At 37.9% G+C, this 13,484-nt stretch overlaps 1 protein-coding gene across 4 annotated transcripts in view; it reads left to right on the top strand.

Annotated features, from left to right (window-relative positions):
• The window catches only part of TERF1 (telomeric repeat binding factor 1), a 37,955-nt gene that overhangs the window by 16,777 nt on the left and 7,694 nt on the right, over positions 1 to 13,484 (top strand). For 2 of the 4 annotated variants that reach the window (XM_055318324.1, XM_055318322.1), the window contains 3 exons: positions 3,230 to 3,283; positions 5,000 to 5,091; positions 11,884 to 11,987. In XM_055318324.1, the coding sequence (XP_055174299.1) occupies positions 3,230 to 3,283; positions 5,000 to 5,091; positions 11,884 to 11,987 (250 nt within the window). Of the gene's footprint in view, positions 1 to 2,402; positions 3,189 to 3,229; positions 3,284 to 4,999; positions 5,092 to 11,883; positions 11,988 to 13,484 lie in introns of those variants that run through there. The other 2 variants (XM_055318323.1, XM_055318325.1) reach the window with 2 other exon arrangements.

Below are 13,484 nucleotides of genomic sequence, written 5' to 3'. Positions count from 1 at the left end.
GTGGTTTAAATAGTGTACAGTCTCAGGCAGCATGTGCTCTGAAACTGTTAAGTTTGAAAACTTGAATCTCATCTGTGCCCCTTAGTTCTCAGATCTCACATCCCCCATCATGGGCCCCAGTATACTGAGAAATGTGTTTTAAACGTTGTTCTTACATCTTTTTTTTTTTTTTTAAGATTTTATTTATTTATTCATGAGAGACACAGAGAGATAGAGAAAGAGGAAGAGACACAGGCAGAGGGAGAAGCAGGCTCCATGCAGGGAACCTGACGTGGGACTCGATCCTGGGTCTCCATAGGCTGAAGGCGGCGCTAAACTGCTGAGCCACCCAGGCTGCCCTCTTCTTACATCTTTAACAGTAGCCTAACCACTTGGTCTGGTGCTCAGCTGAAGAAATTGTGATTGCGGATCCTTGGGTGGCGCAGCGGTTTGGTGCCTGCCTTTGGCCCAGGGCACGATCCTGGAGACCCGGGATCGATTCCCATGTCGGGCTCCCGGTGCATGGAGCCTGCTTCTCCCTCTGCCTGTGTCTCTGCCATTCTCTCTCTCTCCGTGACTATCATAAATAAATAAAAAAATTAATAAAAAAAAATAAAAAGAAAGAAAGAAATTGTGATTGCTTCAATGCTGAAGGGAAATGGGCTATGTCAGTCCTACACATAGACCCCTTATCCATGGGGGTATGTTCCAAGACCCCTAGTCTGGGCCCGAAACCTCTTAAAGTACCAGACCTTATATATTCTGTTTTTAACTATCTATACATACCTATGATAAAGTTTAATTTATAAATTAGATACACTAAGAGATTAACAACAACAGTAGAATTCTAACAGGATAATGTAATAAGAGCTATGTGAATGTGGTCTTTCAGAATATCTGAGTTCTGAGACAGTGTGACAATGTGAGCTGATAAAATACTTTGATAAGATGAAGTGAGAGTAATGATGTACGCATTATGACATAGTGTTAGGCTGATAAGATTCTTTGGAGGATGATCTTCCAGATGTAGTCAGCCATGGGTAACAGAAACTGTGGAAAGTAAAGCTGCAAATAAGTGGTGAACTACTGTAGTAAGAGACAAGTTCAGTCTCCAAAATTATTTCTTTAGGGATTTCCAAGGGTGATTTTTACCTTTCGTTTGGGCTTTAGAAGCTAACCTTATTGAAGAAGATAAACTCTACCATTTTAAAGTTCTTTTCTTGAACCTATGGTCCATTGCCTCTATTCTTCTACCCTTAACTCAAGGCCAGACCTCAGATCCTTATGATTTCTGGATGGATGGATTTGGCAGTGGATTTCTTGGTCCCATGACTTTATTGCTGCAGGTTGCTCATCTTAACTATTTACTTCGAGGTGGGGATTGGAGTTCAAATTGGATATATAGTCATTATATCTAAACAGAACTCTTGATGTTCTCATCTGTCTCTGTACCCTGACTCTCCTTACATGTCCAGTTAACTCCCTAAGTGTTATGAATCCCATCTCCATGCTTCTTTAATATATTCTTCTTATCACTTGTGTCCTAGGTTATTACTTAGCTTTGTACCATGCAAATCCATCTTTGACATGACTTCTAGAGTCAGCATCCCATAAGAATAAATCTGTTTAAGTCACTTTCCAGCTTAATAATCTCTTTTGGCTTTGTTTCCTGCTAGATGAGAGTTGGAAGTTTGTCGGCATGGCTTACAAAGCCATATTTAGCCCCCCCCCCCTTTTGTTTTTTCATATACAACCTAATCCCTAAGCATTAGCCTCTCTCTACATACCTAAATGGTACTTTCTAGCAACACAGAACTTCATCCCAATCCTCAGATACTATAAGCTCTTTCGTGCCTGTCTCGTGCTTCAATTTTGAATTCTCTTCTTTCTGTTGTCTCCAAAGCAGGCCCTTACTTGCCATTCAGGGTCAAGCTGAAAAAATTTGCAATGCACTAGACATAGGGAATAAAACTGAAACTAGAGACAAAATAAAGATCAAGAACCAAGCAGATATCAAGGCCATCCTGGAGGCAGATAGAATCAGGACAAGTTAAGCATCAAAATCACCAGTCTCAGGATAAAAATCAGGACAGAAATGAACAAGGATAAAATCAGAAGTGTGATTGCAAAATTAAATAATAGGAAAGATGAAACTGTCATGTTATCAGTGATAGATGAAATAAAAACTTTGCCCTGATAAAGTGTATAAGCTATTTTGTGACAAAATGAATTATAGACATGAAACAGGAACAGCAGAAGGCATTACATAACTTGTTAAAATATATAGACTTAAATGCTGAAGAAGTAGAGATGGATAGCTTCCAAGAGGAGTGAGCATTGGGCAGACACTTGAAAGATACTTTTGATTTTTACAGTTGGACGGAAGAGGCAATGTCTTTTTTTTTTTTTTTTTTTTATGATAGTCACACACACAGAGAGAGAGAGAGAGGCAGAGACACAGGCAGAGGGAGAAGCAGGCTCCACGCACCGGGAGCCCAACGTGGGATTCGATCCCGGGTCTCCAGGATCACGCCCTGGGCCAAAGGCAGGCGCCAAACTGCTGCACCACCCAGGGATCCCCGCAATGTCTTTTTAGGACAGTAGAATTGTTCCATTGAAGGCCCAAAGGTGTAAATGGTCATGCTGTGTTTGTGGAGGCGAAATTTAACTTCAGCAAAGGGGGAAGGGACTTGGTAAAAAAGTTCATTTGGAGCCTGGTGGGGAGGGCAAGAAATTAAACTTGAATCCATGGAAATAAAGTTCTATGGAAGAGTTTTTGAAAGAGCCATATGAATGCTTGATTATAACATTAACTCTGCTTAATTTATGCTTGTGAAGGCTTGATTTAATATATGGTAAGCACATCTGGGCAAAAATTATCCATGTTGTAATTCTCTGTATGTCCTAATATTATCAGTTTCTTTCCTTTTTTTTTTTTTTTAAGATTTTATTTTATTTAATCATGAGAGATACAGAGCAGGAGAGAGAGAGGCAGAGACACAGGCAGAGGGAGAAGCAGGCTCCATGCAGGGAGCCCGATATGTGGGATTCGATCCCGGATATCCAGGATCACGCCCTGGGCTGCAGGCGGCGCTAAACCGCTGCGCCACCCGGGCTGCCCTCAGAGTTTCTTTCCAAAGATATTTTCTATAAACTGAAATAGGACTTGATTATATAGTAGGTAATAACCTTGTGCAAAGTTTCTTTTGCTTACACTCTTACATATTTTTTTCTTCTTTTGAAATATTAGTGACAAACAGCCTGCAGGAACTGAATTCTCAGAGGATACACTATCCTTATTAAGGTGAAGTCAATTGACATATTTCTTATCTATCTTTTAAAATCTTTGAAACACTTCATACAGACTTAGATGTTATAATAACTGTCATATAAATACTATGATTTAGAGAATATCGTAGGTACCTGCTTATCTCAACAGGTATTCAAGACCTTGACATGTCTTGAAATTCCAAACCATAGAGACCTGCCTCTGGGATCCTGGGTTGTTACGCATTGTTTCCACAAGGCCATTACTAGCATACACATATAGGGAGTCCTTGAACTTAAAGCCAATATTTAATAAATTCTAATTCTGCCCTAGAAACAAGGATATGTTGCTGGGAGTGGGGGACAGTTACATTTCTGATGAATATCCCAATTTCCTTTTTTTTTTTTTTAAAGATTTTATTTATTTATTCATGAGAGACACAGAGAGAGAGAGGCAGAGACTCAGGCAGAGCGAGAAGCAGGCTCTGTGCAGGGAGCCTGATGTGGGACTCCATCCAGGGTCTCCAGGATCATGCCGTGGGCTAAAGGCAACACTAAATCGCTGAGCCACCGGATTTGCCCAATATCCCAAGTTCTATTTTATGAAACTAATTGAAAAACTATGTTTAATCTACATTTTAGTTACAGACATGTAACATGTTCAGAGAACAGAAAGTCTGCATGAATGATTTCAGAGATAGAGCAGCTGAGATGCTGAACAGGAACAGTGATGCGAGGTTTTGATTTGGTGTGGGGGAGGTCAGTGGAACTGAGGAATTGAGAGGTCAGGATTGTATATGGGTTATCCATGAGTGAAGTAACATGATAAAACCATCCTTAGGGGGTAGAGAAAGATCTGTGAATGATGGGAAGTGCTTGCAAGGTTAGTGAATGATTCTGAAGAGTGGTAGATGGAGATTCACATCAGTGGCATGAATCATCAAGGGCTAAAATTTCTGTGGAATCAGGACCCTAAAAGTGGTATTCATTAGGAAATGGGAAGTATAGACCCACCTCTGGGACTCGGTTCATAAGAAGGTAGAAGATTAAGCCTGTCTTTACTTGAGCAGGCCACAAAGAAAAGAAATATTCTCCCTAAGGGAGAGCTAGATTTTAGGGCAAAAGAAGTAGGGGAGCTGGTGAAGAGGTTGAGAATGACATTAGAGCACAGGGAGAAAGGGAACAGATTAGCAGGTTGCATGTGTACTTAGGTAAAAATAGAGATTTTAGGTGGTGGTAAAATCATTTCCTAAGCTTAGGTAAACTACTTTTTTCATCTAAACTAGCTCCTTTATAAAAATTGAAATAATACCAACTTTGCAGTGTTGTCAAAATTTTGCTATACCCTGTATTTCCAAACAGCCTTCATTTCAAAAAAGCTCTTTTTTGGAAGCTATAAAAATAATCATTATGTGTAAAGGAATTTTGGAATTCCTATTTTGGTAATTAAAAGCCACAAGAGAGATGAAAGTTAATAGCTGATAGTCTGAGGATTTTTTTTTTCCTTCACCTGTATAATTAGGAGGTCAAAAGAATCTTGATTTCTAAGTAGATGAGATAGAGAAATTAAGTGATGGGAGGAGAGGAAGTCGGACAACAAAAATCTTAAGAGGCCAGAGGTTAAGATGGGACACTCAGCAAGGAAACAACCTGAAGTGGGAGAAGGTCTATAACGGATTAAGACAAATCATCTTTTTTTCATAGCCATTCTACTTTTTATGGAACCAATACCATGCTTTTATGTTTAATTTAGGTCTCACAAGAATCTCTTTCTATATAAGTCAAAACATGGAAGCCAACGACAGGATTTTAATAGGAAAGAAGAAAGAGTGGAAACTCTTCAAAGTGAGTACTCTTACTTCAATTTTAGAAGTGGAGAATTAATGCGTCCTTGAAATTGATCCAGCCCCTTACCTCCCCATCATAACACACAGACACTTCAGAAAACTGATGCACAAAGGATTAAATGTCATACCTCCATAGAGTTAACTTAGAAAGTTAGTACTTAATTTAGAAAATTAGCTATTCTGATTGCCTAGCTTGGAGTACTTTTGCTATGTTGGCACACTGCTTCTAGAAGTAGAAAAGAAGTAGAAAAGCTAGAAGTAGAAAAGCTTCTACTTTAACTTTTATTCAGCAACTTGAAATAGTTACTTATCTGAAACATGGAAGTTGTTACTATGGTAGTTATGTTCTATAAAGTCACCGCAACTAGTAAATACTAAGGGGAATTACAGGGTTAGATTCCTTTGAGCCTCTTGTCACCAGCTTTGTCAACTGATAAATATAAATATATAGTCTTGCTCAGAATGTTTACATGTTTCGGTTTAAAGACACTTTTTAATATATAATGTTGATTTGACAGCCGGTAGCACTGTGACGTGTGCCTGGGTAAAGCTTAGCTAACACATTTTTTCTGTTAGGAACATCCTAGTCTTCTTGCACTTAGGAACACTAGACAACACTTCCACAATACATTTGGGGGCCATTCTAAACAGCAAAATTACGCCCAAACACAAAATGTAGCATTAAATAGACACTAAAAAAGACATTTATAATAGAGCTAAAACAGAAAGGCAGAGAATTATCTTATTTATTAACCTTTGCTGGGAACACACACATCAGGTGAGATGAATTTTTTGGTCTATGAATGTCCACCAGTGACCACAAAAACACTGTGTATTGACTTTTGAGTTACAAATTATTAGCAGGGATGTAAATTCACAAATACAGGATACATGAATAATGAGGATTGACTGTGGAATCTAGCTACTCTCTTCCTTGCATTTAGAATTTATTCTTATAAAAGGGATCACTGGATTTAAAAAACAACATTAACCCCCCCAAAAAATCTTAAAAGCAGTCCATAATTATTTTAAATTAAAATTTGATTATAAGTTTCTCATTTATATTTATTCATTCAGCAAATGTTTATTGAACCTCACTACATTCTAGGTAATGAATGAAAATGAATACAAGGATTTTTAAACTATTGATCCACACTTAGCAACTTATTGGTCAGTATGAAAATAATAGATGTACCAACTTAATGCCAGGGACATAGTAGAGCTACAGTAAGTATTAATTGACTAAATTAGTTCATAGCTGATGGCTGATGACAGAGCTAGTCTTAACTAATATTTGTAAATTATCGCTCTAAAACATTTACATCCATAGATCTTATCATCCTCCTCATTTTAAAGATGGTAAAGTTAAACTCAAATAATTCATGTTGTTACTCCAAAATTGTTCTGCATCTCTTGCTGCAAAATGGCTAAGAATCATAATTCTAAACTAAAATAATTTGGGGATTCAGGGCTTTTAATTTCATAATGCAAAATTCAAAGAAATGGAAACTTATACTACTTTTTTAGATTCTAAGTAGTTGATTAGTAGTTAAACTCAACTGTAACCCCAATACAGAGTGGTTTGACACTGGCTATGGATATTGAGCCTAGAAGATTTTGAGTTGTAGTACATTTCTTGACTTTTTGTTAGATGTTAGTAATATATACATACATATTTTTTTTAATTCCACTTTGCTTAAAAGGTATGCAGTACCCTTTCTTCATAATTAATGGATTTAGTTTTATTTATGCTAAACAGTTTTTTTCAAATTTTTTTAAAACACCCTTTACAAAAATTTTTTTTTCAGATTTGTAAAATTGTCATGTACTTTTAAAAAATTGAGTGAGTCGGGGATCCCTGGGTGGCGCAGGGGTTTGGCGCCTGCCTTTGGCCCAGGGCGCGATCCTGGAGACCCGGGATCGAATCCCACATCGGGCTCCCGGTGCATGGAGCCTGCTTCTCCCTCTGCCTGTGTCTCTGCCTCTCTCTCTCTCTCTCTCTCTCTCTCTGACTGTCATAAATAAATAAAAATTAAAAAAAAAAATTGAGTGAGTCAGAAAACTTGAAAGAAAATTACCTAAATTCTTTCTGTGCAGAAAAAACTTACCATGCAGCGAAACAGTATGTAAACTCATTTAATCCTCAAAAATCTTAAAAGTGCCCTTTTTTTTTTTTTTTTTTAAATGATCCCATTCTATACATGGGGAAGCCGCTACAAAAAGAGATTAAGTAAAATCTACTTGATCTCAGAAATAGTGAACAGAACTAGAATCACAGGCAGGGAGCTCCCATGCAGGGAGCCTGATGGTGGGACTCGATCCTAGAACTCCAGGATCATACCCTAAACCAAAGGCAGACACTCATGCTGAGCCACCCAGTTGTCCTTAGTGAGTTCTTTGCCCAACGTGGGGCTTGAACTCACAACCCCAAGATTGAGAGGTTCATGCTCTGCCGACTGAGTCTGCCAGGCAAAATTAGACCTTCTGCCTGCAGAGCCCATGCTTTTAATTGCTGGGCTAGACTACATCTGTAGAAATTTAAATTTTAGACTTGATTATCTAAAAAGGGTGATATTAGCAAAAAAAACAAAACCGCCCTCTCCTACCAATTCCCAATTTTTCTTAGTTTTATTTTATATGATAAAAATTTGTTGAATTCTCTTTACTAGTCATAATTCCCAAAATACTTTAATCTGTATTTAAATTGATTTCATGCTAATTACTAACCTTTGATCATCATGTCCCCATTCCTTACCTCTTGTTTGGCTAGATTTTGTTTTTAAAGATAGATAGATAGATAGATAGATAGATAGATAGATAGATAGATAGATATCTATTTATTTAATGATAGACATAGGCAGAGACACAGGAGGAGGGAGAAGCAGGCTCCATGCTGGGAGCCCAATGCAGGACTCGATCCCGGGACTCTAGGATCGCGCCCTGGGCCAAGGCAGGCGCTAAACCGCTGAGCCACCCAGGGATCCCCTGGCTAGGTTTTTTAAAAAGATGGGATTATTGGTTCTATAATTTCTAAATTCTTATATTGCTGAGAAGATCTATTATTTGGAGGGAGTCGAGAAAGAGAATTTATCGGCTCCTATTTATAAGTTCAGAGGTACATTACCTTCAAGTGTGGCTGGATCCAGCAATTCAGTCATTCACCTCAGACCAGCTTCCTCTATCTCTCTCAGTTCTACTTTCCTCTGTGATGGCTTCCCCTCTAAGCAGACTCTCTTCAGGTGGCAACCCCTGACAGATCCATGCTCTTATCATCACTAAGGTGGAAGATGCTCCTTTCTTTTTTTTATTGAAGTATAGTTGACATACAATGTTACATTAGTTTTGTGTGTACAGCATAGTGATTGGACAACTATATATTATGCTGTGTTTACCTAAGGGTAGCTAACCATCTGTCCCCATACAACATTATTACAGTGCCATTGACATATGGAACTATGCTGTACCTTAAGTGTATACTGTTTTTTGCTAAAGAAATTTGGCTAAATATAATATTCTTTGGAAATATTTTTCTTACAACTTTGCAGATACTAATCCATTATATTTTGACTTTGAGTGCTGCTGTGGACAAGTCTGATGTCAGCCTTTCTTCCCCTTTATATATGGGTTGCCTTTTATTCATAGATTCCCAGGTCTTTTTTAATATGTGCATTTAATGCTGTAAGCTCCCCTTTAATTACTGCTTTAGTTCCATCCCAAAGATTTTGAGATGTTTTTTTTTTTCATTTAGCTCAAAATATTTTTTCATTTCCCTTAAGAGTTTTTTTTCTTTGATTTACAGGGTACTTAGAAGCTGTTTGTTTAATTTTGAAATATTTAAGGGTATTCAGATATCTTTCTATTATTGCTTTCCAATTTAATTCTGTTTGGAAGGGAATAACTTTGTAGGATTTTTTTTTCTTTCTTTTTTTAAAGATTTTTATTTACTTGAGAGAGAGAAATAGAGACAGCACGAATGGGGGGCAAATGGAGGAGAGGGAGAAGCAAAGCCCTCTGCTGAGCCAGGAGCCCAACATGGGGCTCAATCCCAGGACCCTGGGATCATGACCTAGGTCGAAGGCAAACACTTAACTGACTGAGCCATCAGGTGCCCTGGATTTCTTTCTTTTTTTAAATTTAAGATTTGTTTTATAGTATATGATATGGTCTATCTTAGTGAGTGTTGATATGCACTTGAGAAAAATGTGAATTCTGTTGTAAATATGAGGTCAGGTTGATTCATAGTGCTGTTCAGATTTTGTGTATGCTTGCTTATTTTTGCCTACTTGTTTCAGCAATTACTGAGAGACAGTATTGAAGCCTCCAACTGTAATTATGAATTTCATTGGTAATTATTAATCTCTGCTAATTTATTAATTTCCTTTTTTGCTATTTTAGTCTTCTAGCACCTGCTTAAACAGTTTGCAGTATGAAAATCTCTGTCCATAATTAGTGTGATTTCCATTTTCCTGACTAGAGTCTGACTAGCATGTATGGTCTGTTCCTGCGACAATACCATATTGTCTTAATTACTGTAGTTTCATAATAACTCAGTATGCGATAGGGAAATTCCCTTCATCTTACTGTTCTTCAGGAATATCGTGAGTATTCTTGGTATTTTAATCTTCCGTGTCATCAGGAAAAAACCGAACTTCGTAGAAGATCGCAAGCAGAAAAACCGCTACCACTCTGTAGGTGCCAAAAGTAGGCAATAATACGACTTAATGAGTCAGAGCAAAACAGTAGCATGGCATCAGAATAGTTGTGCTGGTTTCTTTATCCTGAGTCCCATAGGCAATACAGTGGCCCCAGATAGATGCTGTGCAGGCAGATAGGTTGTACTATATCTGAGAAATTTGGTGTTACGGGCCTACCACTTTTTGAGTAAGCAGCAAAACAGGATAGCAAACCAGCCAGTCTGCTCCCTGAGAGAGTAGTTACATGGTGGTCAGGCTATGGTTCCTTTGACCTACTTAGGTGCCTATTTGACTATAAAACTGCTTAGTATCAGGAAACAAATAAGCCTTGTACATTCAGCAAAAACTGCAGGGATGCTCAGGGCCAGTGGTGGACTACTCATAACACATATAATTTTAGAATAATGTTAAGTTCTACCAAAAAACTCTGTTGAAATTTTGATTTGAAACTGTGTTGTAATAATATACTTTTCAGAAAGAATGGACACAGTTATTATATATTAGTGTTAATTATAGGCTTCAATTAAGTCTTCTATGCATGAACAGAAGTATATTACTCTATTTAGATTGTCTTATATGTATTTTCTTATAACATGTATAATGTGTCTTATATGTATTTTCTTATAACGTGTATACACATACACATAGTAAAGCTTTAAAATTTACTAGATATACACATCTTAACCACTTTTACATGATTTATCTCTAAGAATATATTTTTTGTTAGTATTGTAAATACTTTTATTGTCAATATTTAACTACTGCTAATGAACAGAAATATTATTGAGCTTTGTTTACTGATCTTATATCCATCTTGCTAAATTCTTTTTAATTCTGTTTGTAGATTAAGGTTTTTTATATAAACAATTTTTTTTTAAGTTTTATTTATTTATTCATGAGAGAGAAAGGCAGAGGGAGAAGTAGGCTCCATGCAGGGAACCCGATGCAGGATTTGATCCCTGGTCTCCAGGATCAGGCCCTGGGCTGAAGGCGGCGCTAAACTGCTGAGCCACCTGGGCTGCCCAACAATTTTTTTTCAATACTTAACAGTTTTCTTTTCAGTTACAAATACATTCTTATCTTACTAAACTGACTATGAATAAGAAAGAAGGAATGAAAGAAGGGCTGTTTTCTTATACTAGGTCAAATACTCCTTAAACATTATCTTAAGAAAATTTCAGCAATCCTATGTGATAAATATTATTCCTTTTTTTTTTTTTTTTTTTAAGATTTTATTTATTTGAGATCCCTGGGTGGCGCAGCGGTTTGGCGCCTGCCTTTGGCCCAGGGCGCGATCCTGGAGACCCAGGATCGAATCCCACATCGGGCTCCCGGTGCATGGAGCTTGCTTCTCCCTCTGCCTGTGTCTCTGCCTCTCTCTCTCTCTCTCTCTGTGTGTGTGTGTGTGTGTGTGTATAACTATCATAAATAAATAAAAATTTAAAAAAAGATTTTATTTATTTATTAATCAGAGAGAGAGGCAGAGACACAGGCAGGGGGAGAAGCAGGCTCCATGCAGGGAGCCTGACCTGAGACTCAATCCCAGGTCTCCAGGATCACACCCTGGGCTGAAGGCAGCGCTAAACCGCTGAGCCTCCCTGGGCTGTACTATTCCTTTTTTAACAGATGATGAAAAAAGGTAGGTTCTTCTGAAGGTGAGCTAACTTGTTTGAAGACCTATAAAAGAATCAACAACATTCAGTACCACCTGTGATTTTCAGAAACTGATCTTTGCATTGTACTATGCTGCTCCCAGACTCAAAGGGGAAAGAAATTAAGCAGATAGAGTTCTTTTTATTTATTATTTATTTATTTATTCATGAGAGACACAGATACAGAGGGAGAAGTAGGCTCCTCGCAGGGAGCCAATGTCGGACTCTATCCCCAGACCAGGATCACTCTCTGAGCCAAAGGCAGACGCTCAAATGCTGAGCCACCCAGGCATCCCAGTTGTTTTTTTTTGTTTTTTGTTTTTGTTTTTGTTTTTGTTTTTTTTAGATAGCTAAATACTAGATAGGAATTTCATGGTAACCTTTAAAAACATCCCCTTTTTATTATAATTTGAAACAGTTTTTGATAACTATTTCTACTTTTAGGGGGAAGAAAGAAAATATTCAGACAAACCACTGACAACAAGAGAAGACCTGTTTTGAACAGTCATCCAGTAACTTCTAAAAAATCTCAATCTAGGAAGAAACAGGTATTTATTATATTTAAATAATAGTGGACATTAACGATGATTATTTTATATTATTTCTGCTCAACTCTAAAAGATCTTAAATGTAAAATGTTTCCACTTCACCGTCTTTGATTTTGCCATGTTAGATTAATTGACCAATCTACCTGTTAAAATTTCCAAAAAGAATATTTTCACCTGTATTTTTAATTTTTTTTTATTTTTATTTATTTATGATAGTCACAGAGAGAGAGAGAGGCAGAGACACAGGCAGAGGGAGAAGCAGGCTCCATGCACCGGAAGCCCAACGTGGGATTCGATCCCAGGTCTCCAGGATCGCGCCCTGGGCCAAAGGCAGGCGCCAAACCTCTGTGCCACCCAGGGATCCCTCACCTGTATTTTTAAAATAGCCTTAAGTTGCATATTGATAATGACATTTATTTAGAATTACTACAGTACTATCATAGGTCTATTTATCAATGTAAAGTGGGACTTAAATCCACCTTTTTTTTTTTTTTTTTTTTATGATAGTCACAGAGAGAGAGAGAGAGGCAGAGACAGAAGCAGGCTCCATGCATCGGGAGTCCGACGTGGGATTCAATCCCGGGTCACCAGGATCACGCCCTGGGCCACAGGCAGGCGCTAAACCGCTGCGCCTTTTTAAGCTTTAATTTAAGCTTAAATCCACCTTATAAGCTTTTATATTCATATCTTCTGAATAAGAATCCAATTTAAATAAGGTCCTTCTGTGCCTTAAAAAAAGAAACCATTTGGTAGGGGATTTTTCTTTTCTTTTTTTTTTTTTTTTAAGATTTTATTTATCTATTCATGAGAGACACACACAGAGAGAGAGGCAGAGACACAGGCAGAGGGAAAAGCAGGCTCCATGCAGGGAGCCCAATGTGGGACTCGATCTAGGCATTCCGAGATCACGTCCTGAGCCGAAGGCAGATGCCCAACTGCTGAGCCACCCAGGCGTCCCAGGGAATTTTTCTGTTCAGAAAGTTCAGATGGGTTAATTTTAGGACTTAATTTCTGCACTCAGTGATTTTAGTCCTATGCCATTGGTCCCGTGTTTCAAACCATTGTTCCCTGTAGTTTATCTAGTTTTCTAGTTTATAGCAAGTGAACAAATCTAGTCCTTTTCTATCACAGCCAGAAGTTGAAGGTGACTCTACTTTTTTCTTATTCTCCTTTAAGGATTTTTATCCCCCTTAGATGGTTCATGTTCAGACACTGGGGCTAGGGTCAAATTTCAGGCTATTAGGAATAACTATTAATAACTATTGTGGCTCAAGTGAACATAGCAAGCAGTTCCTACTTCTGATTTGCTTCCTGTAAATATTGCTTATCCATATGATTCCTTATTTTGCACCACCACCTTTACTATTTAGAGCAACTGCATGATGAGGGAGTTTCCTGCTCTTGCACACCACGAATTCAGGGTGCGTACCTCAGGCTAGGTTTTCTTTACTCTGCAAAATTGCACATCCACAGGCTTTCTCAGATCTCTAGGCAGAC

This window comes from Nyctereutes procyonoides, unplaced genomic scaffold (genome assembly GCF_905146905.1).
Source record: "Nyctereutes procyonoides isolate TBG_1078 unplaced genomic scaffold, NYPRO_anot_genome, whole genome shotgun sequence".
In the NCBI taxonomy this organism is placed as follows: Eukaryota; Metazoa; Chordata; class Mammalia; order Carnivora; family Canidae; genus Nyctereutes; species Nyctereutes procyonoides.
This window is presented reverse-complemented; position numbering and strand designations above follow the sequence as displayed.